At 53.0% G+C, this 27,767-nt stretch overlaps 1 protein-coding gene across 1 annotated transcript in view; it reads right to left on the bottom strand.

Annotated features, from left to right (window-relative positions):
- Positions 1-26,748, bottom strand: part of FAM83F (family with sequence similarity 83 member F) — a 33,498-nt gene extending 6,750 nt beyond the window's left edge. The window contains exons 1-4 of the mRNA XM_045083827.1: positions 26,174-26,748; positions 4,397-4,564; positions 3,753-3,874; positions 1,376-2,070 (exon numbers count right to left, since the gene is read on the bottom strand). Coding sequence (XP_044939762.1) covers positions 1,376-2,070; positions 3,753-3,874; positions 4,397-4,564; positions 26,174-26,671 — 1,483 coding nt within the window. The 5' untranslated portion in view covers positions 26,672-26,748. The remainder of the gene's footprint in view (positions 1-1,375; positions 2,071-3,752; positions 3,875-4,396; positions 4,565-26,173) is intronic.
- Between the last annotated feature and the right edge of the window lie 1,019 nt (positions 26,749-27,767).

Here is a 27,767-nt window from a genome sequence, read left to right on the forward strand (position 1 = left end):
ACCAGCCACCTCTGTGGTGATCGTGAGGAAAAAGTGAGAGAGAAAGCATCTTATGAAGGGCCTGGTACATGGAGGTGCCCAAGAGACGCTTCCCGGCCCAATGGAGGTACGGCCCTGGCACCCCTGTGTCCCAGATTCAGAGACTCCCAGGCCTGTCCTAACCTGGACAAGCACAGGCAGAGCGCGCCAGGTTCCGGGGCCGGCTGGGCAGTCAGCGCAGGGGAAGGTGGTTGTGACCCTTGCTATCGAGCCATTATCAGGTCAAAGCTAGGGCTGTGGGGGTCAATGGAGATCTGGAAGCACTCAGATACCCCAGCAGCACCTGCCTTGCTGGGGGAGGCCGGTTGCCCTGGGGCCGAGCCTCACAGCCACGAGCGAAATCCCTGCACGGAGACCCCTTCTTCTCGGAGGTCCTACCGTGAGGAAAGGCCCCGGCAGCAGCCCTGGTTGTCACCACCCACCTCTTCAGAAAGGCCTGCTCCGGAGAAAGAGATGGAGGCCCAGACCTCTAGGGAGTCCCAGAGAGACAGCCAGAAAGACACCACCACCAGGAACACGCTCTCCCGAAAGTAAGCAGCAGGGCAAACACCACTTATCAAACAAGCACAGGGAAGAAGCAAGTCATGCTATTTACAACAGAAATGAGGAAAGTGGGTCAGGGCGTGGGTGGGGTTCAGGCGAGGGTGGGGTGTGTTTGAGCCAGGTGGATTGTGATGACAGGTGAGGTGGCAAGGAACAGGTTTTCTAGAACGAGCCCTCGACTCAGAGGCAGAGGTCAAGCTTGGGTTAGACCACTCAGCTGCTCTGTGTCTGTTTCTTCACTGACAAAGGAGAAAGTTTCCAGGCTTCTGGTGGCAGGAACTAGAGCTCTCAGATGACTCCATGTCCAGCACTGTTCCAAGCACCTTACAGCCTCAGAACAGCTGAGCTTCTCCTCTTTATTTTTAAGATTTATTTATTGGTACCCTTCTCCTCTTTATTTTTAAGATTTATTTGTTGGAGAGAGAGAATGAGAGAGAGAGCAGGAGAGGGGGAGAGGAAGAGAGAGAATCTTAATCAGGTTCTACGCCCAGCAGAGCCCCACTCGGGAGCTCGCTCTCGAGACCCTGAGATCATGATCTGATCTGAGCTCAAATCGAAGAGTCAGACACTTCAGCCAACGGAGCCACCCAGGTGCCCCGTCCTTCTTTCCTCTTAGAGAAGAGGAAGTGAACTTGGACCTGCCGGAGCAGGATGGGAACCGAGGGCCTGCGGGACCTCAGGGCTCTGGCTGTCTGCACGCCAGCAGGCAGCCTTTCTGCAGACAGGAGGCAGCGCTCCGGGATGAGGGCAGCCGGCCTGGGGGCGTGGGGCCGTGGGTGGAGGGAGGGCTCACCTGAGATGTCAGCACTGGAGCCCTCTTTGGGCCTCTTCCCCGTCACAAACTGCACCTCTGCGAAGGTCTCGGTGGAGAGGGAGCTGCTCCCGCCGTTGGGCGCCGCGGGAGTCTTGGACCGCCGGCTGAAGAGCCTCCTGCTGAAGCGCCTGCTGTCCTTGGCAGTGGCGGCTTCCCCGTTGGCAGCCTCTCCCTTGCCGTTCCGGACCAGCGCCTCCGGGGGTCTGGGCTTCAGGTCCACGTGCAGGTGAGAGACCACCCGGCCGCCCTTCCGAGCCAGCTGTCCCGAGGGCACGGGCTCCATGGGGGGCAGCACCTGCTCCAGCGTGACCAGGTCGTTCAGGAAGCTCTCCAGGCGCCGGGCCGCCTCCCCGCCGCTGCCCCCCTCCTGCTGCTCCTTGGGGTCGCCGCCGGCCTCCCGCTGCTGCCGGACGGCCCAGCGCATCATCTCCCCGGGGGGCTGGCGGCTGCCTGACACCAGGGCGTACTTGGGGTTGATGAGTCTGCGAGCCACCGTGGAGGAGTGGTTGGGGCTCAGCCTCCCGGCTCCACTCCCCAGGTTCAGCTGCTGGTACAAGTTCACCTCCTCAGAGATGGCATACAGCTCCCGGAACAACAGGTCGAAGGGCTCCACGTTCTGCCCTGTGAGGAGGAGGAGAAGGTTCCTGTCCACGTAGGAGGAGCTCCAGGTGAACCTGGGAACGTGGGGACAGAGAAGCACGACACGTAGGCCCAGCCTGCGGCAGCCCCTGGCCATCCCAGCTCCACAGCCCGCTGCCCCCACCCCAACCCCATCTCCTATGGAGGCCGAGGCCTTGCTGCCTGGTGGAAGGGCCTCCTGGTCCCACGTCCTCCCTGTTTCTCAGGTCTTGGCCTCAAATGCAGGAAGCAGGCGAGGGCATGAGAAGGCGGGCCTGGGTTCCCACCTGGTTTCTACCCTTGGAGGCCTTGAAAAGTGGGGCTCAAGGAGCACACAGCCACACAAGTGTGGTGAGGCTCACGTGTGACACCACGTATAAAACATTTAGCTCTGTACGTGGCACACACACACCCCGAGTAAGCGGGGATGGGGCTGCTATTACTGTTTTTTTTTGTTTTTTTTTTTAAGATTTTACTTATTTAGTTGAGAGAAAAAGTGCACACAAGCTTGGGGGAGGGGCAGAAGGGCAGAAGCAGGCTCCCCGCTGAGTAGGGACCCGGATGCCAGGACCGGGGGATCATGACCAGAGCCAAAGGCAGATGCTTAACCCACTGAGCCACCGGGCGCCCCCGCTGCTACTGCTAATACGGCTCTTCTCAGAGTCTTCCAAGCGCTCAGTGTCTGCAAATCCTGCACTTCAGCCATGTCCGAGGACCGTGGCCACTTACTGATCATTTCCCGGCCCGGTCTCTCGCCTCACCGGGATTTCGGTTTTCTCGGAGGGCAGAGTCCATCTCTGAGATGGACTTTCTCATGTTCCTGGTAACAGACTTCTGAACTGGAATTGGGACACATTGCTTTCACACCACATCCTTACATTCCTTTTTTTTTTTTTTTTTTTTTTGGCATATGAAAATTTATTTCTGTCATGTTTTCACCATCAAAACTTAGGATCTTGTCTTTCCTTCTTGCTTTTGTATTAGGCAAAAGAGAGACATCGGCTACTTTGACAGCCTTAAACCGAACGCCAGGAACGTCACCGGCAGCGTGACCTTTGTGGCCAAATCCATCAACCAGAACCTCATCATTCCCCTCGGTAAAATTCAAACCACCATACTTGGGTACAAAGTCTGCGACTTTTTTGCCGTTCTTGATCAGCTGGATCCTGACATGTTTCCTGATGGCAGAATGTGGCTGCTGGGCTTCAAACCCTGCTTTTCCCAGCACAATCCCCTTTGCACGGGAAGCGCCTCCAAATGTGTTGGCCCCCAGGGCTGTGCCCAAAGGGACCTTCTTGTGCCATTTATTGTGCCACTTCTGATCTCGCAGGCCATGGAGCTTCCTGGCAGTATGAAAACTAGGACCATTGCCCATCCTGCTGGCACCACAGGCCTGAGTGAAAGTGACCACACCCTCCCATTTCTTTCCCAGATCTGGTCCATTCTGCTTCCTGACTGTCCCCGCAACGACTAGCCTCACAATGCAAGAGCTGCTGTGGACCATGAAGGTCAAGCTGTGCTTAATGCCCGGGAAGAGTTGACCCCCGCCTCTGGAGTAATACAGTAGCCAGAAATTTGGAGGGCAGGTACTGGCCAGGAGGCTCTTCCCTGCCATTAGATCCAAGAACCCATCTTAGACCCACGACCATGGGGGCTCCAGTCCAGAGTCTTCCTGACCATGTAATTTGTTACCCCAAGTAAAAGCCTCAGGGTTCTTCTCTGACCTGGCCCAACTCACCTGTAAGATCCTGTGGCCACTTTCTCACCATCTACCATTAGGAATGTTGATGACAGGGTCCCCTTGATCTTCCCCATGGGCATGTAGAAGCCAACACCTGTTACAGAGCGGACACGGATGTTCTGTTGAGAAGAGTGGAAAAGCACTGTCACTCATGAGACTTGGAGCCAAGTTTTGTGTGGCAGAGAAGGAACCCTCTTGTCTGTGGAGCCCTGCCTGTTGGTTCCCGTCTATGCTAGACTCTACTTCCCACAGGTGTAGAGGTACAACCCCATCTGGAGAGCAAGAGGAAGTTAGCACATCTTGCTTTGAGCATAGATGAGCCCAAGGTGGTTCCTGCCTGCTCCCAAAGCTCCCTAGAAGAGAACCAAAGCCCTAGCTTTGATCCTGACCGTGACTCTGCAGGGTGAGTACCCCAGGACTGGGCCAGAGCTGCCTCCTTAACCTCAATAGTCTTGAGATAAAATTTAAGCTGGGCATGTAAAAGTTAGGGTTATCAATTCACAAGGCAAGGTTCTAGACAGAAAGAAAGGTGTTGAACTCTTGCCCGAACTGGGCAGAGGCTGGGGGCAGAGGCAGCCTCCATCTCATCTCTTGCACCTCTTCCCTTCACGCTCTATCCCTACCCCAGTGGTACAACTCACCCGAACGCGGAAGTCGGTGAGCTCTAGGCCCTGACACATTTCCAAGAAAAACTTCACGCCTGCCTCATCCAGGATGATATACACCGGGACCCGGCGCTTAAAGGCAGCATCCACAATGTCTTGGAAGATATCGCTGTCAGTGAAGAAGTCCATGACCACCGCAATGACCTGGATGGGGAAGGGCGACTAGTGAGACATGGGGTGACTCCGTCTCTATAGCGGTACACTGTGGCCCAGAGAGGTCTAGCTGGGCCTATGTAACCCAAGGCCAAGAGCCAAACAGCCCATCTGCAACACTCCTGGGCTCTCTGCCCTGAGAACTGTCTGGGGGTCCAGGCAGGCTGTGCTCTATCCCCACTACCCGACCCTGCCCGTTCTCCAACAGCTCTTCAGAAGCCGCGCCAGGGAGATCTAGGAGGTTGAGGAAAGTTGGTCCTAGTGGCCCAGGGAAACAAGTAGGCTCAAGAAGAAGTCACTGAGAAGCGTGGGATGGACTCATTCTCACCACCTGCAAATCTGCTCAAACCCCCTTCTCTGCCGGCCTGAGTGCTTTGATCTCCCTAGAGTTGTGCACGGTCCCGTCCTCCCGTTGGTGCGGATTCAGGTAGAACTCCAGGAGCTCAACTCTCCTGGCCTCCAGGTGGCCGGGTTATCTCACACCACCCTCAAGTCAAGGTCACTGCCTAGGACCCTTGGTTTCTAAAAGCCTGTCCTGAAGATCTGTCGTGGAAGGTGAGGTTTTCAGCTTGAGGTAGATCTGCCTTTCTGACCTTAGTTTCTTCATTTTCCTAGGCAAAACTTCATCTGCTCCAGTGGCAGGGTTTTCTTGTGGGCCCCAAGCATTGTGGGTGTGATGCAGAGCAAAGGGCATGCTTTGGGGTCAACGGATCTGGTTATATCGACTTCCTATGTATGTGACCTCAGGCAAGTCACTTAACCTTGGTGAGCCTCTGCTTCCTCATCTGCAAAGTGGGCATACCCTTTACCCTGTACTTTCATTTTGCCATTGAGATTAGATAACATCTGTAAAGCATCAAATACAATGTCTGGCACGCAGGAAGTCATAAATAAATGGTAGTCACTGTACGGTTGAGGGCTTCTGTTAGCTGTTGCCACTGGAAGCCTGAACTCTGAAGTCAGACAGACCAGGCCTGGTAGACCAGCTCCACCACGTACACCAGTACACCAGCTAGTAACCGGAACGATCTCAAAGGGCTGTTGTGAGGGACTGGGGAGACAAACCGCGAGAGCACTGAGCACAGTGGTATCCTCCATCTCCACTACCCTCACACATGTGCTCTACCCTCCCCCTGCCTCTAAAGAACCCCCCCTCCATTCACGCAATATTATTTACCACTGTTCTTGGCTCCCACATTTCATACTCAATCATTCATACAAGTTAAAATTTACTGGGTCCCAGAAGCAGAGGGGGGATCTACAGATAAACTTTAATCCCTGACTTCAAGGGGTTAATCCCACTGGAACGATAAACCGTTTGCACTAAGTAAGACGTGAGGCAAAATGAGATAAATGCTTTAAGAGAAGTACAAGTGATCTGTGAGGTGAGTTCAAAGTCAGAAGGGGGTGTGGGAGGAGGGGCAGCAGGAGGGAGGGAGACTGAATGATTGCTTCTGGCCAGGGAAGAAATTCTTAAGAAAGGCTTCATCAGGGAAGCTAACACCTGAAGAATGGGCAGCCTCCGGGACCGGGAGAAATGAACAGGGAGGAAAACAGAGCTGGCAAGTGGGAGGGGGTGCCGCGCGTGGGTGTGCGGGTTGTGCACTGCACATGGGCTCTGGGCTGAGGGGGTGAGTGGTAAATATGCCTGCCTGAGGAAGGGATAGCTTTTTCTAATCTGACCACATCCACAGGGGCTAGCAGAAGCTTATGAGGCACGTGTTTCTGGCAAAGAACACATCGTAAACAAAGGCACTGAAGACAAGGACTAACAGGCACCACACGCTTTCCACGTGCCCCACGCTGAATTTTCTAATCTGATCCTCCAAATAAGGAGGACTGTTCTCATTTTATAGATGAGGACGTAAATGCAAAGGGGCTTAATGATGTGCCCAAGGTCTTATGGTTAACATGTAGCAGAGCAGGGATTTGAACTCAAGTCTCTCCAACTCTGTAAGGTATTTTAGAAACATCATATCAAAAGCTGGTTCTTTAAAAAGACCAAAAAAGGGGCGCCTGGGTGGCTCAGTGGGTTAAAGCCTCTGCCTTCGGTTCACGTCATGATCCCAGGGTTCTGGGATCGAGCCCTGCATTGGGCTCTCTGCTTAGCTCTCTGCTTCCTCCTCTCTCTCTGCCCGCTTCTCTGCCTACTTGTGATCTCTATCTGTCAAATAAATAAATAAAATCTTTAAAAAAAAAAAAAAAGACCAAAAAAGATAGATAGACTTTTGACAAGGCTGACAAAAACAGGGAATGCAGATAAAGTGCTGAGTAAAAACAGAAATAACCACACACATATTTACTTTTTAAGAAATCATATTATTTAAGAAATAGTAAAAATGACAAAAAGAATATTAGGACTATTTACATACTGATGAATTTGAATGTGAGAATGACGTAGTTCAGTCATTAAAAGCAAATTAAACATAATTCAGCATAATCCAGTAAGGTTTATCCTGGAAATACAAGGATGATTAATCTGTTCTTTTAATTTATAACATTTATGGGGTCAAGGTGGGAAAATCATATATTATTTTAATAGGTTTTTTAGAAGTATTTGATAACATGGGGCACCTGGGTGGCCCAGTGGGTTAAGCATCTGCCTTCGGCTCAGGTCATGATCCTAGAGTCCCAAGATAGAGCCCTGTGTTGGGCTCCCTGCTCAGTGGGGAGTCTGTTTTTCCCTCTGCCCCTCTCCCCACTCATATTCTCTCTCTCTCTCTCTCAAATAAATAAATAATATCATGTTTAAAAAAGTATTTGATACATGAGATCCCTATTTATGATTAAAGTTCTCAAAAAAATAGCAATAGAAGGGACCTTCTATTCCTTAACTTGATAACAGCTATCTACAAAAAACCCACATGAGGGGCACCTGGGTGGCTCAGTGGGTTAAGCCTCTGCCTTCAGCTCAGGTCATGATCCCAGGGTCCTGGGATCGAGCCCTGCATCGGCCTCTCTACTCAGTGGGGAGACTTCTTCCTCCTCTCTCTCTCTGCCTGCCTCTCTGTCTACTTGTGATCTCTGTCAAATAAATAAGTAGAATTTTTTTTTTAAGATTTTATTTATTTGACAGACAGAGATCACAAGAAGGCAGAGAGGCAGGCAGAGAAAGGAGGAACCAGGCTCCCCGCTGAGCAGAGAGCCTGACATGGGGCTCAATCCCAGGACCCTGGGATCATGACCCAAGCTGAAGGCAGAGGCTTTAATCCACTGAGCCACCCAGGCACCCTAAATAAGTAAAATCTTAAAAAACAAAACAAAACAAAACCCACATGAAACATACTGAACAGAGAAATGTTAGATGCATTCCCTTTAAGTTCCAAGAATATCAATAATACTTTCACCATTGCTATGGTGGAAAAAGTACTGGAGGTGCTGACCAATGCATTATGACAGACAGAGAGAGACCAATAAGAAGAAACAAAACTATCAGTATTTGGAGATGATTTTTAATTTTTTTAAGTAGGCTCCATGCCCAGTGTGGAGCCCAACGTGGGGCTTGAACTCATTACCCTGAGATCAAGACCCGAGCTGAGATCAAGAGTCAGATGCTTAACAACTGAGCCATCCTTAGAGATGTTATTTTTAGAGAAAACCCAGTAAAATGTAGATGAACATTACTAGAATTAACAGGGGAATTTAGCAAGATTGCCAGATACAAGAAAAACTAACAAAGGGCAACAGCACTTTTATACTACAGTAGTGATCAACTAAAAGAGAGGGGTGGGGAGAAAAAAATAAGATCAACGTTGCAATTTTATTTTTATTTTTATTTTTTTAAAGATTTTATTTATTTATTGTGACAAGGTCACAAGTAGGCAGAGAGGCAGGCAGAGAGAGAGGAAGGGGAGCAGGATCCCTGCGGAACAGACAGCCCAGTGCAGGGCTCGATCCCAGGACCCTGGGATCATGACCTGAGCTGAACGCAGAGGCTTTAACCCACTGAGCCACCCAGGCACCCTGACATTGCAATTTTAAACACATAGGATTTAAGAATTAATACCTTTATTGAGAAATTTAGAAACCTCTATTCAAGGATACTTAAAAATATGTGAATAAATGAACAGATAAATTGTGTTCATGGATAACACGATTCAATATGTGAAAAATCAAATTCTCACCATATTAATAAAATTCAATGCAATTCCAATGAAAGTCCAGTCAGTATTTCTGAGGAACCCAAATAATTCTAGGATGTAAGGAAGGATACAGATCTACAATAGCTAAGTCAATTTTGAAAAAGAAAAACTGAGAGGCACCTGGGTGACTCAGACAGTTAAGTGCCTGCCTTTGGCTCAGGTCACGATTTCCCAGTTCTAGGATTGAACCCCGCATTGGGCTCCCTGCTCAGCAGAAATTCTTCTTCTCCCTCTGCCTCTTCCCACGGCTTGTGCCCGTTCTCTCTCTCAAATGAATAAATAATCTTTAAAAAAAAAAAAAAAGCAAAAGAAAAGCTGAGAGGTGACACTTTTCCTACCAATAGTAAGACATGCTGCTGAGCCATAGTCATAAGATTGTGGTACTGAGGCAGGAAGGAAATGAAAAACAAATCAGTGAACAGAACGAAGACCAGAAACAGACCATAAACATCTAGAACTTAAAGTCTGACAGAGGCAGAATTACAACTCAGTGGACAAAGGATGCTGCTTAGCAGATGTTACTGGGATACTGGGTTACTGGAGAGAGAGAGGGTATCCCTGCCTTACACCGTATATAAAGGTGAATTTCAGGTGGGTTAAATACCTAAATGTGAATGATAAAACTAATAAAGGAATTGATAAGATAGGATTTCTTAAAAGTCTAAGAGCACAAGTTGTAAGGCAAATGAAATTTAAAAAATAATGCATTTGGGGCACCTGGGTGGCTCAGTTGGTTAAGCGTCTGCTTTCGGCTCAGATCATGATCCTGGAGTCCCGGGGTTGAGCCCCATGTCAGGCTCCCTGCTCAGCAGGGAGTCTGCTTCTCCCTCTGCCCCTCCCCCACTCATGCTCGCTCTCCTCTCTCTCGCTCATAAAATCTTTAAAAAAAAATACAATGCATTTGACAAATTAGGGATTTTTTGTTCAAAGAAGGATGCTGTAGATAAAGGCAACTGATTGACGACAGGGAAAAGATATTTGTAATGTCTACAACCAAAAGGAATTAATAATATACAAGGGATCCCTGCAAACCAGCAAGAAAAAGACAGGGAACTAATTAGAAAAATGGGCAAAGAATATGAATAAGCGACTCCAAGAGGAGATACCTGAATGGCTAATAAGTATAAAAAGAGAAGCAGACCTCATTAGTAATCAGAAAAATTCAAATTAAAGCAAAGTGATAAGAGAGAGAGAGATACCACCTTACAACTGTAATATTCACTAAAAATGGGAAAGCTGGCTAATCCCAAGAACCGGAATGTGAGGGCAGGGGAACCCGCGTGGGCGGCTGGTGGAGAGAACACAGGTGCCGCTATTCCCTTCAGCAGTGGGCAGAGAGTGGTGGATTTAAAAATGTGCATAACTCAACTCAGCAATGCCGCTCTTGGCCGTGCACCCAGGGAACCTTCCAGATCTTTGCAATAGTCTGTAAGGGGACAGGAATGGAGACATTTGCTGCAGCTTTCTTTGGCATAGCAAGGAGTTGGCAACAATTAAATGTCCATCTCAAGAAGAATGTGTAGGGGCACCTGGGTGGCTCAGTGGGTTCAGCCTCTGCCTTTGGCTTAGGTCACAATCTCAGGGTCCTGGGATCAAGCCCTGCATCTGGCTCTCTGCTCAGCTGGGAGCCTGCTTCCCACCACCCCCGACTCTGCCTGCCTCTCTGCCTACTTGCAGTCTCTGTCTGTCAAATGAATAAAAAAAATAAATAAATAAAATAAAAAAGAATGTGTAAGGAAAATGTGAGGAATGTGCATTGCAGAGGGCTTAGTAGCCGGCAGAAGCAATGTACTAGTTCCAGGGCAGAATAGTTCTTTTGAAGACGGAGAGTTTGATATAAAATGTCAGGGAATGACATCTCTAGCCTAATACCATTCATGTAAATAAAAACACATGACATAAAATAACACTGCATATGTTTTCCAAGGGCACAGACATGTGCATGGACATATACTGAACACGTTAGGGTGTCTGCCTGTGGAGGGAGAAAGGGGTCTTCTGTGGTAGCATGATGGCAGTGGCCCATGACCCGAGGGTCTCAATCAGCTCTGCACTTGAGGTCCAAGATGGACAGACAAACCCAAAGCGGGCGACCCAGAGCAGTTCAGGGTAGTGAGTAAGTATAGTGGGGTTGGGCTGGGTCATGGACGGCTTTAACTGGACGTTTTGGGCTTCACTGCATCGAACATCTCCCCTCCCCCCCGCCCCAGTGTGGCAGGGCTTCTGATACCTTCCCTCCTAAGTGCTATCTGAGGCCAGAGGCCATTGTTTACTCATTTCCAAACTCCCTGCAGTGTCCAGGTCAGAGTCAACTCTCCACGTATTGCTGGGGAGTGCCTGTCTGGCTCTCAAGTCACTTCTGGATCCACTCTCCTGCTTTCCTTTCACAATTGCAAAAGCAAGCAGGGAGCTGGCCGCCCTCACCCCTACCCCACCTGGCGGAGGATGTGATGTGGAAACGGATCGCCAGCCGGAGGGAAAGATGAGTCCCGAGGGCCCCCCCCCCCCCCCCCGCTTTCAGGAGGCTTGGTCTGCAGCACCCTGGCGAGAGCCAGCCATCTGTGTCACTACCAATTAAACAGTGAAATATCTGTAGTCGGAAGAGAAATCAATTGCTCTCTGACTCCTGCAATCTCGTTGTGGAGGAGAAGTGATAATTACCCTCCGCTTTGGTCTCTGGAGGGCACTGCTTGACATTCAGCTCCGCAGCTCCAGCCCCAGGAAAACCAGCCTCCCCACCACCGCCCTCCCCGCCGTGGTGTTCAATGCCTCGTGATCCTCTACCCCAAACCCAACTTCCAGACTCCCGGAGCCAGTGGAAAATGGGGTATGAAAGGAAGGACGTCACAGGCTCAGAACCCAGGGAGACCGATTCTGTCAGCAGAGAAAAGTCACCCCCCTCCCCGCCAGCAGCAGGCTTCCAGTGTCCTTTAGCTGGTGACCCACTGATGTGCGGTGCCCAGGGGGAGAGGTTAATCTGAGGCGGCAGGAGTTTTTAGAAGCTGCGGCAGGCGTCATGCTGCAACACTTCTCATCAGGTGTTTAGTTAGCTTAACATCTCCTCCTCTGATATCCTGCCTCAGCGGCATAGGGGTGGGGGTGGGGGCGCGGAGGACAGCGGGGCAGGGGAGGGTTAGGGAGCCTCAGAACACCCCTCTGTCATTTACCTTTAATTACACTGCCAGCTTTTCAGATTCTCTGTCTGGATTCCTTAATTGCCATTAGAAAGCAAAACAACCGAAAGACTCCCACCTTCCCTACATGCTCCAAGGCAGCTCTGCTCAAGACTGCCCAGGACCAGCACCCCTGGTGTGTTTGGGTGACCCGGACTAGATGTGTGGTGCGGATCTCACCAGCCTGCCTCACAGGCACTTCCAAAACCAACATCCTCTTGGTCACCCTGGCCAGAAGCCTGAGTCTACTGGTCTCCTCCTCCTGCCCCACTGAATACATCTAATTGGTTGCTGAGCCCAGCAGGTCCGACCTGCTCCGTGCACCTTCTCTGGGTCACTTCCTTCCTATTCCCACCATACTGCTGCTCTCAGGCCTTCCTTTTCTTACTGAGCTCCTGGAATAGCTTCCTGACTAGTCTCTCCTACTAATCATTCTCCCCAGCAACAACCCCCAAGACCACAGCCTCATAAAATGGGGGCAGGGGTCTCAGGGGCCTCAAGAGAGGTCCAAACTCCTTAGCTTGGCATTTGGAGGGCCTTATGATTGGCCCCTTTCTGCCCCTCCAGCTTCAGCTTGGGCCACATCACCTCTGTCCCTTTGCAGTGCAGAATGTCCTGCCGTGGCCCAAACAAGGGGTTTCTCGACTGTGGCTCTACCGACATCTTGGGGTCAGTGCTTCTTTGCTGCGGGGGGCTGTCCTGTGCACGCTGTATAGCTGCATGGCAGTAGCCTCATTCCGCATGGTAACAACCAAAATCTATATCAAAATCTATAGACGTGACAGATAAATCTCTCCTGGGGGCAAAACTGTACCACCCCCCACTTCCTTCTGAGAACCGCTACACACTTCTGGCAGTTTTCAGTCCTTTTGGTCCTACTCCTTCCATAAACCGGTGAAAACTCCTCTGAAGCTTTCAAGCTCAGCCAAGAGCTTCCTAAACGTCCCCCCCACCCCTACCCAGCAGTGCTCGCCACTCCCTGCTTCCTGCCCTGGTCATAGTCCAGGCAAGTGCGAGGTCCTTAACACTGTATTGTAAGTAACATCGGCTCAACAGCTCTGTCCCTCCCTGGGCTGTGGGCTCCTGGATGGCAGGGACCATGTGATTTGCCTCAGAGTCTCCACCCTCGGGGGACCTCTCTGCACAAAATCAGCTCTCTGCGTTTGCGCATGAATGCCTGCATACGGTATTTGGTATTTGTGGGTGCGGTTGGAGCTTTGTAGTTCTTTCATTTCATTAATGACAAGGCACTGGGGTGGGGAAGAAAAATAATACTAGGCAAGCTTCCTGGTTCAATCATCTTGCTGGAAGGCAAGAGTTAAAGCTCTTCCTCAAGGGTGCACAGAAGAGAAAAGAAGTTGGTGCCCTTTGGGACTGCCACCTGAGCAATAGCTTAAAGGTCTGGTCTCTCTGCCTCTATTCTATGCACCCAAGATCTTAAAGAAGCAGCCAGCCCATCTGTGAAGACAGTACTTAGCCAATGTCCATCTGGCCAGGAGGTGGGGCTGCCAGCAGCAGGTAACAGCAAGCACCTTTGTGAAAATGACAAAAGGGAGCCTGTCGTCCCTGCCATGGGATGCGAGGCAGTGAGTGGAGCATGCGCTCTCAGCTGTGCCTGCCTGCAGGACACAGGCTGCCCCTGGCACTTAGGCCCTGCCCTGGAGGACGTGCCAGACGCACAGAATCTCAGAAGTAGGAGGAAACTTGAAGCTGGAGCCCACCTCCAAGGTTAACTGACTCTGTTGGGTAGAGGTGGGACGAAAGCCTGGGCTTCTCACCATAGTCCTGAGCTTCCCTAGGACACCAACCTGTCACCCCCTCCCTGGGGTGATGGGGATAGTGCAGCTCTGGGCACAGGTCTACTCTGGCAAGGCCCCCAGTCCACCTCTGGTCACTCAAAACCAGGCTGCTTCAGTGGAGCAGGACAATGCCACGTTCTCCTTCACTGTTGTCCCCAGCTCCCCGCTGCTGCACTGGGCGCGTGTGGCAGAGATTTGTGCCTTTCTCGCTCGGCTCTGTGGTGGGGAAAAGCAAGAGGCCACAGGCCAAGCCTGTCTGTTGCATGGATGCTTGCTGACAGTCCCCTCTTTCTAGAAAGGAAGGGAAGAAAGCCCACCAAGGTATGGCCCAAGGAAAGCCCACCAGTTCCTGCTTCCCGCTGATTATGTATACAAGCCTGGGGCCTGACTTTCACCTCCCAGGACTGCTGGGAGGTTCAGATGAGGTCATGCTCATGAAATCCCATGAAAAAGCTGTATGGTTATAGGGGGTCATTAAGGTAACCCCTTAATGGGTGAATGGGACTAGCACCCCACACCGGAAGCCCTAAGTTTCCTCGAGGTAGGGTGGCTGCAGGTGGCCATCTATCTATCTGGCAGCCCAGGGCAGTCCATTTGTCTGGGACCAGACAGGAGTCCTTCCCTTTCCTGTGGGGGGTAGTGCTGGGTCAGCCAGCCAGGGGTCTCCCCTTATCACCCTAGTGAGGGATCAAGGTCTACAGCCAGTAGTTGTCAAACTTCACTGTACAAAGGATCATCTGGGGTGGGTTGGGGACGGCGGTGTGCCTGCTCAACATGCAGATTCAAGGGTCTCATCTGCAAAAATTCTGATCCAGCAGGCCCTTCAATAATGCATTTTAGCAACACCCTTCCCCGCAGGTGATCTGAAGACAGGCGGTGATGGGTCACACTTCGAGTCCTGACTGGTGTTGGCAAGAGAACACACTCTCTGGACGCAGACAGTTTTACTGGTTGAATGGGCCTTGAGTGAGTCATCTCCTCTCTGGCCCCAGCTCCCTCACATGGGGAGGTGATGCCTTCCCGGAGTTGTTCTGGGTCTTAAGTGAGATAATGGAGGCGGCACAGGAGCTGGGGTGAGCGGCGGGTACAGGCTGGTGCCAGCTTCTCAGAGACCCAAGGCAGAATGAAGGGGCCATCACTTCAGAGGAGGGGCGGCAGAGGAAGAGAGCAGAGAGGGGGCACCAAGCTCCCAGGGAGCCGGCGTTGGGAGCCGCCCGCCAGCTCAGACATCAAGGTGGAGATGTTGCTCCTGTGTTCAGTACCAGCCCAGCAGGCCCAGCCTGGGGTGGTGATTAAAGCCTAGACAACACTACATTTACAGAAAGGTCAGAACTTGAACTAATTGAGGGGAAGGGCAGCTCAATTAAGTGAAGAGCCCGCATAGGCACTGTTCCTCGAGCGATGCTGGGTGTCTCTGCCCGCACACCAAGCAGCCGAAGGCAGTAAGCCCGCAGCTGCCGGAGGAGAGGGGACCTCAGCGTGGCCCCGGGAACGCCACCGGCACAGTTGCTAGTGGAGCCCAGCGAGGTGCTGCTGGAGGATGGAGACACCTCATCTCGGGGGCGGGGGCTCTCGGTGCTCCGGGTACACCCGGCTTCCTTCTGTCATCAAGGCTCCCTCTGGATGATCACCAAGCCTGGTAAGGTGTGAACAACTGAATAAGAAAGCGTTCCATGTCTGCTCCTTGCGGTGGAGGGAGAGGAGAGCCAACAGGGGAGGTCTGCACAGCCCCCATGGGGAGGACACTCATGGAACACTGCCTGGCCCTGCCCCCTCCCTCTTCCTAATGTCCCACCCTGGGCTCCAGATTCATTCTGCTAAAGCCCCAGGCCAAGAGTGTACTGCAGTGCAGAAAGCGGACTTTGGAGTCAGGGATCCCACGCTGGCGGGAAGACCTCTGAATTCTACCTGTAAAGTGAAGTCTGCTGGTTCCGTGAGGAGCACAGGACTGGAGCGGTGCAGTCCCAATTGTTAGGAGGCAGCTGAACAGTGAGGTAGTCAGAGCCAGGGTCCCAAGCAAGAAAAGATGGAGTCAGGACAGCCAAGATCAAACAGCACTGACATCCTGTTCTGCAGCTTAGAGGGGACATGCACTGACATTCTGCTTTGCAGCCTTTGCAGAAGTGACTTCTGCAAAAATCCTAGAATAAAACAATTAACTGCAACGCATTTGTCACCATCATGGGCAAGGGGCAGTTAAGACATAGGCCCCCAGATGTTAGCAAAAAAGGACCATCGGTGTGTAGACATTAACCGAATAGGCAGACAGATACCAAAGCCCTGATTGGCACCACTCAGCACAGCCTGGTTGCTTAAGACAGTTCTAATCTTAGAAACTCTGGGGGCGGCCTTCTCAGGCCCCTCCCTCTCCGGGAGCTTTATCCAACCGCTCAGTAAAGTTTGCCTTGCTGCCCACCACTCCTCATCTGGAATCTACCTCTTCATTCTTTGAAGTACGTGACCAAGAGCCACGGGCACTAGAGGCAGATAAATCCTGCAACACGATCACTCTCCCTCTTGGCAAGCGGACCCAGCAACAAACCCTAAACACGTCCTCGCCCTGCTCAAACACTCTGGCCCCCCGCTGCCTACAGAATCAAACCTTTCGCCCAACTGAAGACCCTCCATATACTTCCAACCCACTCTCTCTCCTGACAGTAAATTCACAGCACCCGAAATCATTCTACGTTCTCCAAACACACTAGCAGCTCCTCCCTGCCCCCCCCAACACACACACACCCCTTGTGTCCTAACACGTGCTGCCTCCACCCTATCCCCGTGGTGATGGGAATGCCCTTCCTCTGGCCTTATTCCACTCTTCACAGAAGCTGTTCCAGGATCATTCTCTGTTCCCAGCCCCGAGGGCGGGAATGCTTTCCCAGGATGCTTGTCTCCTCAGGCCTGGGTCTGTCCTGAGCACCTGGCAGGTGGGGACAGAGACCTGTCATTCCCTCCCTTCCAGAGCCTGACACACAGGAACTGTTCTAAGAAGACCTCCGCAGTGGGGGCTTCCCTCTGGTTGCTGAGGAAGCTGTCTGGACCAGAGCCCCGGCCCACCAAGAGGGCAGAGCCAAGCCCTGCGGAGTCCTGTTCTCTGCCTGGGGGCCAAGTTGCCCCCATCTCACCAGCGGGACATCTGTGCTTTGTCAGCAGAGCCTCCCAGCTGTCTGTAGCCGTGTTACATTGTTTCAAGCTCACTAATTAGACATCATTAAACACTGGGCTCCCGTGATGCACCAGCAGCCACAGGAGCCCAGTTCCGCCCAGGCTGGCTGTTTCCTCTCCCAGCCGCTTGGCTTCTGGGCAAAGCTCTGCTCCCAGCCCGGCAGGTCCTGTCTCCCTGCTGAGTGGCGCTGGGACTCTCTCCCTGGTGATCTGACCCTGGGAAGCTGTCTCCTACTTGACACCCAGACCCCACACTAGGTTGAAGGGGACAACATAAAGGAGATCCAGGCTGGCTCTCAGAGAAAGAGAACAGACTGCACCCACGTGAGCGAGGTCAACTAATTCAGCCATGAAGAACCATATGTGACCCGCTAGGGAGTAAGCATAGCAATTCTTTTTAAGATCCTAGGCCAGCTTTTCTGTGCCCCATGGCGGGCTTCTGGGACAACTTCCCTGCACTAAGTTGGTGTTAATTAGTGAAAATTATCTCATGCAAGCTCATTTTAACATTAGCTTAAAGCTAAACATAATTAGGAAGATAAATCAGCTGCTAAAAAAAAAAAATCCGATGAAGATACACAGATGATTTTTAGGACTAGCGGCTGGTCTGGGTTACTAGACCGGTGTTCTGAGTGCTAGACGCGGCAGGGGCAGAGCAAGGTGGGACTTGGAAAGCACCTTCTGAGGTATTTCTGCATTGATTCACCAGCGCAAGACAGCTGGGGTCGGCAGCTTACTTGGGAGGTTCTAAGAAACAGAAATGACAACTTTGTGGTCACTGCCTGGTGATGCTACCTGGGAGAGCTTCCCCAAAGAGGAGAGGGCAGGGAGGGGTGTGGCTGGGGAAGGTGGTCCAGACGGCGCTGGGGTGCAAGGAATAAAGTGAATCAGTGTGCTCCCTGGCCCCCAGCCTTGTGAAGCCCCGCCCTCGGCCCCGCCCTCCCTTCCACACTGGCTGCTTTAGCTGTCAATCCCTGGAAGGCCTCTCCTAGCCCTGGAGCTCTGTGGGAAGCGGCCTGCTCCGTTCCATCCAACTCCACTAGTTAACCAGCTGTCCGCCCAGAGCCTGTTTCCCCATCTGAAAGATGGAAAGTTGCTGGCTTGTTGTGAAAGTGTAATGAAAGAATATTTTCTAAAAGGGTCGGCCCCTGCACGTCTGGCATGGAAGTGTTCCCGAACAGCCATCGAACCCCTCCCCCAGATGCCCTGCGGTTCCTTTTCTTTTTACCCCCGTTAGACTTAAGGTCAGGGTCAGGGTCCACATTGTATTCCGCTGTTTATTTCTCAAACTGGCACATCATAGGTCCCCAATAACACGTTGAAGGAATGAACAAATGTGTAGACTCTCCAGACAGTTTGGAAACCCTCAGGGAAGGTGGGGGAGTTAAGAACACTCACTGTCCGTCCTCAGAGACCCACCAAAAAGTAAAGAACCCTGATCCCTGCCATGCCCCAAGCATTTGCAGACTCACTGCTAGAAAAAGAGAACAAAAAGAATATTTATCCAGAGCCTGCCACATGCCCAGGCCGTACTTCGAGGGGTCCCACAGAATGACCACCAACACACAAGCTATGAGGGGATGAGCTTACAGGTTCTGGGAAACTCGGTCCAGAGAGACTAAGAATTAGAAAAGCCAAAGACTCTATTCCAGGGCTGAGATTATGATTATGGGCTCATTAGCAAGGCCACAGACTCCAGGAATTTCAGAGGAGGAGGAACAAAACTGGGGAAGGTGGCAGCTGCAGCTAGAGCGGACCAGTTCCAGCACCTGGGGTGGGGCGCTGCGGTGGGGGAGGAATCACCAGAATGACTCAGGGAGACTGGGGGTGCTCAGGACAGGGCCAGGAGCCCAGGCAGGCAGGCAGGACCCACCCTGGCTTGATTGTTCTCTGCCCTGCTCCCTACCTCCCCCCAACCCCAAGGTTGGAATCCTGCCCAAGAACAGGCTCTGCCTTGTACACTGAGAAAGAGAGGTGGATCTGGCCACCAGCCAAGGTGAGGCAGCATCCTAGGGGCTGAGAATATGGAAGGACTGGGGTGGCGGCTGGGAATCTCATCAGCATGTCAATGAGGTCACAAGTGGGGGGAGGGGTCAGAAAATGGCCATTCAGAGGACAATGTAAGTCCCTGAAAGCTACCTACCCTCAGTTTCCAGGCAACACCTGCCCCAACATCTCCAAGTAGAGAGAGAATCAGAGCAGCCGGCTGCAGTGTACGTGTCTGTCTCCAAACTAGTCTGTGAGCTTCCCAGCCTGGCTGGCAACAAACACACTTTGTTTCTGTAAGTTTCAGAGGAAGAAGTGGCCCCAGAGGGCAGTCCCCAAGGGTAATGGTATTTGTAGCAGAAGCACACAAGCCTTGAACTCAAACCTGAGTGGAATCCCAGTGAGCCTCTTCCAAATTCTATGACCCTGTGCTTTCCCTGAGCTTCTGGGAAAATGGCACTTCCCTTGTGAGGGGCTGAGGACTGGATTAATTAAAGGAAATAGCGTAACACCCGTCTTTCAACAATGTTAGCTCTCTTCATAGAAACCCCTTTTATTTGCACATGTTACTCATCTGTTTCAAAGTGCTATATGCTAGTCTTGCTTTAGAGCCTCAGGCAGACTTGTGAAAGTAAGCAAGAAGGCAAGAATTATCCTCACTTACAGATGCAGAGATGGTGGCCTGGCAAGGTCAAATGATTTGCCCAAGGTCACTAAGTGGGCAAGGACAGAGACAACCTGAGCAAGAATGAGGACATCCAGGCTCCTGGCTCCAACTGTGTACTTCCCTTGGCAGTGGCCTGGTCTCCTGAGACCGCAGCCCAAAAAGCCTGATCTCCCCCACACCCAACCAAGAGAAGGTCATGAAGAAGTTATCCCTTTATTGAGGCCCCATCTTCGATGTCTGGACTCCCTGAGAAACACCCATCATCAGAGTTTCAGAGACCCAAAGTGTCAGATTTCAGAAGAACCTCCTTCTCCAAAGAGAAGAACATGGTTGGCCCTGCTGTGCCACACTGCCCACCTGTGGAAGCTTTAGTTCCCAAGGGATATTTCCAGACTGCTCTCAGGCTCTTTGGGCTGGGCCACACAGCCAGTCAGGCCCTTCTGGAAGCTAGTGTGAGGGAAATACCCTTGGGGATCCCCAGTTTAGGAACTGGGGCACCTCTGTGCCTTCCTGCCTCTTCTCTGCCCGTGGTGGATCTTAGAGGAGATCTTTGTCTGAGGACTCAGATATCACAGCCTTGCAGACAGCAAAGCGGTCAGACAGCCACTCGAACAAAGAGTCCTCACCAAACAAATGCGGTGGGGCTGGGGGCAACAGGCAGCTGGTCTTCTCTTACTTCAAGGAGGAAAATGAAATACACCTGCACAGGGCCCCCAGCAATGAGAAGTGACTCCTAACTCCCCTAATTCATCTCCTGGGAGGAAATTCAGCCACACTTCCCTCCCCGGATCTGAGAGAAGACAGAGAAGGCATTACTTTCCAGAACAATTGACATTTGGGGGATACTTTCTCAGTGGCCTTAGGTTTCACATGTAGTTTCCTCCTTGTTTTTCAAAACCATCCAGAAATCTCTAGGTATTGTCATCCCATTTTGCAGATCAGAAGCCTCAGAGAAGGAAGGGCTTTACCCAAAGGAACACAGCTAGTGAGTGGCCAGATCTGGAGAGAAACCATGACCTTGCGATTTAAAGATCTTTCAAGGCTTGGCCTTGACCTTGACATGCAGCTGGGTCTCCACAGCTTGGTAATTCTGGCTCCTGGGATCAGTGATTGAGCATAAAGGAGAGACACTCAGAATCCAACAGCCAAAGAGCTCAGGGCTTGGCAGGGGTGCTGCCGGGACAGGCTGGGGCAAGATGGGGAAGGGTTACAAGTTCTCAGTCCCCTGAGCTGCAGCTGCACGATTACGCACCAGCCTCCAGGGGACAGGGACTCTGGAACTGCCCTGTGCGTCTGAATTGAAGTCGGTGCGGGATGGTTACTGGAGCAGGGAAGAAGGGTCCGGTGGATTGGACTTTTTTTGGTATCTGCCTCATATCAATACCTCAATGCTCAGCATGGGGCTTGGCACAGAGACTGCTCAGTACTATCTGCAGGATGTCCTTGAATGAGGGGATTGTTGATTGAGGCTAATAGGGGGAGACAGTAGGCTCTGCTCAGTGGCAAACACTGCCACCTGCCAGGTGAGCCTTCTGGCACAGTGAGCCAGACTCCAAGATTTTGCCATTACCCCCTGCACCCCCCACCCCGGGGCCCATGTTCCCAGCTGTTCATTCCCCGGCACCCTAACCAAGCTGCTAACCCGGCAAACCATGCCTCCTGCTCTGGTGCTTTTCCCTAAATCCTTCGGCCCCCTCCCCCAGCTTACAGCATTCTTTTCTCTGCTGCCAGACAATTGGTTACAATGGGATTAAAGGAGGCCCCTGGGTCATGCACCGTTCAGTGGGGGACATCTCCAGACACTTGCTTCTCTAGAGGCGCGGAGAGAGATGGCTGGCTGGCTGGAGACAGTTTCCAACCATTTTTACAAATCACTGACCACCTGTGACCGCTGGGGCCCTGCAAAGGAGACTCAGAGGAGTAAGGTGGGTTCTCACTCTTCCAAAGCTGCCAGCCCCTGAGAGAAACCGGGCTTTCCCAGAGCAACCTGTGTGACGTGCACATGTGGGACAAACAGGGAGCTGCATCGGACAGTAAAAAGGTCACTTTTGTTTGTTTTAGAGAACATGTGCAGGGGTGGGGGGGAGAGGGGAAAGTTACGGGGAGGGGCAGAAGGAGGGAGAGGGTCTTAAGCAAGCTCCATGATCAGGGCAGAGCCCCACGTGGGGCTTGATCCCATAAGCCTGAGATCACAACCAGAGCTGAAATCAAGAGTCAGACGCTTAACTGACTGAGCAACCCAGGTCGCCCCCAAAATGGTCATTTTTGAATTGAAAATTTGATAAAGTGCCTAGGAAGAAGTAGCACATGGGCTGAGCCCTGACAGAAAGGAGACAAAGCTCTATCGGCGGGCAGGAGAGGGGGAGGGCCAGGCCCCTCTGTGCCCCATCACCAGGCGGGTCTCCGCTGGAACAGGAATGAAGAGCTCCTGCTTCATCCAAGCTGCCCAGTGCCCCAGGCCGGCCACCGGCCTCCCTCTCCTGGGTTGCATCAGTGGGGTCACCGGTGACTCTGACCACGCACCTGGGGAAGCCACACGATCTCCTTGTCCTTGGTCTAAAGACCAACCATTATACCCTTTCCGACCTCAAAGGGCTCTTTGCAGAAATGAAGAGAATACTTTGCCCGTCTCGGTGACAGGGGCTCAAAGGACACGGGCCAGCAGGCGGGAGGCAGTGAGGGGCCTCCGGGTGTGGGGCCCTGGAGAGCAGGGTGGAGGGTCAGTCTCTGAGACAGGGGGGCAGTAAGCTTCCTACTCTATAGGCAACCTCTCTAAACGCACGCAGGGGCCTCAAAAGCAGCCGCCAGCGGGCACAAGGGAGCCCGGGCGCCGAGAGGGGTGGGGGTTCGGCCTTCCTGCTGGTTGGGACACGCTCAGCGGCAAAGGGCCGTCCCTAACCCTAACCCCTCAAGGCCCCTGCGGCCGCGCCCTCTGTCGGGCCCTTTGCATTCAGTGTTCTAATAATGGTTTAGAAGACTATTAGGCTACTTAAGAGGAGGGGCGTGTTTTATATGTCTGTTTTCTACCCATGGGCTGAGCACACGGTAACCTCCAACCACCCATGCCATGAGCATTCTTCCAAACCACTAGCCTATCCCAAGTGCAGTGGTTGGGTCCCTCTGCTCTTGGACGGAAGAACCCAAGGTTTCCCAGTCTACACGGGGTCTCACTGGATGTCTCCTCCGCCCTCTGCATGTACAATGACCTTCGCAGCCCAGGCAGCAGCCACCTCCCCGGTCATCTCCGTCATTGTGAGACAGGCCAGGGACTCACTGCTTGGTCCCTGAAGGCACATTTTCTGCCCATGGGTTAAGCAAAGTCCATCTTTCAGTGACAGTGAAATAAAGGGGAAAAGACAGCAGGGACAAAGCCACACCCCACAAGTAAACACGGAAGGCCAGCCAGCCGCACACAGCAAGGGCCTTCTGCCATCGGGGGAGGCGGAGGGAGCAGATGACCCGACCGCCCGCTTCCAAGGCCTTCCTCTCAGGCCACCAGCTCCCACTCCGCACCCGCCCGACTGTTTCCTCCCTGCCCTCTGCCGTCCCCCACCCCCAGTCAGATTTTCAAAGTGCCCCCCAGTTAGGCTTCTCTCCCTGAATCCCTGAGGTTTGAAGCCCTTGCTGGTCGGCAGACATGGGTAGGTCCGGGCCACTCCCCTGGGCCTTAGTTTCCTGTTTGTCCCTCAGGAATAAAGGTGACAGCAGCTCGTGAGGGTCTACGGGAGATGAAATGAGATAAAATCCGAAACTCCCTGGGACACGGCTGTATGTCTGTGTTCTTTTGCCTCCCCGCCACGGTCCCCCTCATCGAGGCACAGAAACCAACTCAGGCTGCCTCACCTGCCCTCACAGCAGCCTGCTGCTCCCTGCAGACAAAGGAAACTCCCTCCCGCGGGGTGCAAAGGAAGGAGGGGAAGAATCTAGAGGAACAGCCGTGGACGGTCGCTTGCCAGTTGGACAAGCTGGGGTCAGTCGGGGGCAGGCAGTGCTCGGAGGGTGTAGCCTTTAGAGCAGAACCAAAGGATCTGGGTCTTTCCATAACCCGCCACATGACCTTTGGGCAAGTCCCTTTCCTCCTCTGTCCCTCAGTTTCCTCACCTGTGAAACAGTCAACCTCTCTGTCCTACCTACTGCGTGGGGTCTCTGAGAAGAAGGTGCTGTAGAGAAGGGAGCGACAGGGAGTGCCGGTGGGGTCCGGAAGGCCTGCGAGCTGCGTGGAGCAGAGACAGGGTCAGAGGCTGCCTCTGCCAGGGGTGCTCTGACCTGCTTCGGACTCAGTTTGGGGATGCTCGCGCTAGGCCCCACACAGAACTCCCCTTAGGGGAGCTCTTTCCTCTAGTCAAAGCCCAGTTTCTGTTTTTTGTTTTGAAAAAGATTTATTTATTTTGAGAGCGAGAGCGAGTGCGTGGGAGAGAGAGAGCCCCTGTGTGCACGTGCAAGTGGACGAGATGCGGAGGGACAGAGGGAGAAGCCGACTCCCTGCTGAGTGTGGAGCCAGATGGCTCTGGGGCTCGATCCCAGGATCCTGAGGTCATGACCCAAGCCTAACTCAGATGCTTAACTGACTGAGCCCCCCAGGCGCTCCAAAGCTGCTTGCTGTTTTGAAGGAAAAATCTTTTGCTCCTGCTCCCAAGTCTCTTAACGGAGAAATTGGCCATTCAAGTTTCTTTCTCTTTCCCCTTTCAACCATGCATCTCACATCCCTCAGGAAGCCCTCCCAGATTAGGCTCAAAACACACTCTTCCTTCCAGCACATTCCCCAGTATTTGCGTTCCTGCTTGGAGGGCAAAACCCACAACTTCCATCCTTCTGTGGCCTGCGCCTGGCACTAAGCGGGCACTCAGGAAGTAACGACCAGTTAAATATGTACATAATGGACTCGATCACAATTGTTAAAGTTTCTGTTGTTCAATATTTAAAGAGCTAAGAACATTGCGTTACACAGGAGACTCCTGACATTCCACGGGGACTAGCAGCCCCAGTAGGCAGGGGTCCTGTCTCTCCCTTTTTGTAACAGGGGCACACAATGTACCCCGGGTTGTGACCAGGCTAGGTCCATTCAAAGCCCTTGGGTTAGTCCCAAATATCATCAGACAGCCGGGCAGGATGGCCCAGTGATTAAGAGCAAGGACTTTGGCTTTCAAATCTTGATGCAACCACTTACTTGCTGTGTGACCTTTGGCAAGTAACTGTTGTGAACCAAAAAGGAAGGCAAATGCTCATCTCACCTAGTTGTTGTGAAGCACAAAAGAGAAGATGAAAGTAAATTATTAGCACAGAGCCTAGCACATAGGAAGTGCTAATAAGTCAAGGCTCTTAGTATTGCAACGTGAGAGCTGAGCCCCTCCCCTGCTGCACAGGGGAATCCTTGTCTTTTTTCCACCTCTTCTCAAACTCGCCTTTCTCTTTTGCTGAATGCAATATACAAAGAAAGCTCAGGCAAATAAGAAGGAATTTCTTAGAGAGGGAGGGTAGAAATATGGGCGAAGAAAGTTAAGGCTTCCTTCTGGGAGCCAATCTAGCCAACAACCTGCATCACCTCTTCCAGGAAGAGGAGCGTCACCGCTGGTCTTTCTCGATTGTTCTTTCCTCCCAGACCACTTCAGCCTCCAGGGGTAACAGGGCTCAACCACATCCACTGGGCTGAATTAGAAGGGTGAACCCAAGCCACCCCTGTTGTATATTCTGCACCAGACACCCAAAGCTGCTGGTGTTTCTTAACAAATCTCTGTGGGGGAGCCAGATTTAGCAAATGAAGCAACAGAATGCTCCATTAAATTTGAACTTCAGAAAAACAACAAAGAACATCTTAGTATCAGTACGCCCCATGCAATGTTTGAGGCATACTAATACTAAAAATTATTTATCGTTAATCCAAAATTCAAATTGAACAGGATGTGCTATGTTTTAGCCAGAAACTCTAACCAAGGTGCCCAGGGCACTAAATTCTTCCCCTCCTTGTCCCACAACCACAATACTGGTCCATCAGTATTTTAACTAGCTACTCTGGAAACATCCCCTCCTTTTAACCCCCAGGCAGAGACACGGTAAGTGAGAGCTTTCCTGTCCCTCCTCCGCCCCAGCTGCTGAGTCCAGTGAGGTGGCTTGTTCTCAGAATACATTTCTTCATTCATTCCAGGCCGCTTGTCTAGTACTGGCCCCCAAGGCGAGGGGGTGAATGCCAGTCCCCTCTTGACTCTGGGGAGGGGGGTGTCTCCTAAGAACAGCATGGCTGGGGTAAGGTGGAGAAGTCCCACGACCCAGGTCCTGAGTGTCCTGTTGCTTGAAGACCAACCGAGAAGGTGGCCTGGCGCAGGATTTGTAAATCCCTGGGCAACACATGGGTTATTAACTCGACCTCTGAGTGGCCCATTTTACCACAAAGCCCCCACTCTTCCCACTTGACAGGGAGAAAGCAGCACATGGTGGGGGAAAGCCACCAGCCCCTCTGGACGCTGGAAGAACGACAAACCACTGTCCCGCGCGTTGTGATTTGCCGAACACATTCCCAGTCATCCTCTTCAGAGGCCTCGGCTTAAGGGAGGGTTCGGGGCCGGTTTTCTAGAGCGGTCAGGAAGTCCTGACCCAGGCCCTGCCTCCGAGGTGGGGCCTGGTCCAGAGGGCTGCCCGTGGGGGGTCCCACCGGTGTGGGGGGCGGCGCCTACCTTCTGGGCCTGTTGGATCATCTGCCTGACCACCTGCTTGAGGTGGGGCGCCTTCTCCTCCTTGGGGGGGTGGGTGTAGAGGGTGATGCGGCTCACGCCGCGGTAGACGCCCTGGTCGGTCCAGCCCAGGTCCAGCGGGGGCACCTCCGTGTCGGAGCGGTCGGGCCAGTAGGCCAGGGACTCGCAGGGCTCGGCCGGGGCCTGCGCCTGCGCTGGGGCTTTGGCCTTGGCCTTGCTCTTGCCCCGGGCGGCGGCGGCGGCAGCGGCGGCATCCTCGTAGGGGCTCCAGGCGGCGCGGAGGGCCTGTTGCTCCCGGCTGGAGAGGAAGTCCCGCAGCTGCTCCTTCTTGACCAGCTCGCGGTACGCCCGCTCGCCGCCGGCCAGCAGCGCCTCCAGCGCGGCCCGCCTCCGCTCGCAGTAGTAGAAGGCGGCCTGCCCCTCGGTCACCCTCTCGTTCACATGCGCCTCGTCCAGGCAGCTGAGCTGGGACTCGGCCATGGCGCCGCGGCAGCGCGTCCCAGCCCCGGCCCCGGCCCCGGCCGCGGCCCCGGTCGTCCCGCCGCACCTGGAGCCGAGGGGCGGGGCGCCTCACCTGGCCGCGAGGTCGGCCAATCCGCGCGGGCCGGGGCGCGGGCGCGGCCGTCGGGCGGGGAGGGGCGGCCGCGCCCTCTGCCTCTGGGGGGTCGGGGGGCGGGGCGCGAACCGTGCGGGCGGCCTAGGGAGACGGTTCCCGGGGGGCGGGTGGGCGGACGCGGCAGGGACCAGGCCTGTGGGGCCCGGCCCGGCCCGGCCCGGTGGGCAGGAAATTGCAGAGGTAGTGGTGGTGGTGGTGGGGTCCCCTAGTTAGACGCACGTGAGGCCTCTGGCCGGCTTCTGCCTCCCGGCCCTGACCCTTCGGTGGCGATGATCTAACCCTTCCTGCGACCTGGCAGGGCCGGACGCCGAGCAGGCGTGCGTTCTTCTTCCCTGCAGTTATGGCCGCGAGCACCTGCTTGGTCGGGGTGCCTCCGGGGTGGTGGATCTGACCACTCCTGGCGTTGAGGGTACGGGGTGGGGGTGGGGCCCTGCTGCCAGATGGGATTGTGAGGGCTTGGGCGGGGTGTGTGTTGGGGGTGGGGGTTGTGTGCACAAGCGAAATGCTAATAAAACCCTCAGTTCCCGGCCCACACGTCCCAGTTCCGAGATCAGAGGGACCCAGAAGCTGTCAATACAGCTCCTTCACCACGATAACAGTTTCTTAAAAACAAACAACAACAACAACGAAACAAATATAGCAAGGACTAAAGCTGCAGTGGTAGAATTTCACCCCCATTTTAATTTGAACTGACCTGTGTGTGTGTGTGTGTGTGTTTGGGCAAGATAGGCTGCCAGAGGCTTGATTACTATATTAGTGATTCAAAGTACATGTTTGAGCTCAAGGAAAGAAGCTGCGCGCGCACACACACACACACACACACACACACATCACCAGCGGCAGCTGCTCTGCTGTTTCCCATTGGATTAAATACAATCTTCTTAGTCATTAACATATTATTTTGTTCATGCACTGCTGTACAACTTGATTCTCCACATTCAAAATATTTTCAGATCATAG

Source organism: Mustela putorius, unplaced genomic scaffold (assembly GCF_011764305.1).
Source record: "Mustela putorius furo isolate JIRA1106 unplaced genomic scaffold, ASM1176430v1.1 tig00000738_pilon_pilon_pilon, whole genome shotgun sequence".
In the NCBI taxonomy this organism is placed as follows: domain Eukaryota; kingdom Metazoa; phylum Chordata; class Mammalia; order Carnivora; family Mustelidae; genus Mustela; species Mustela putorius.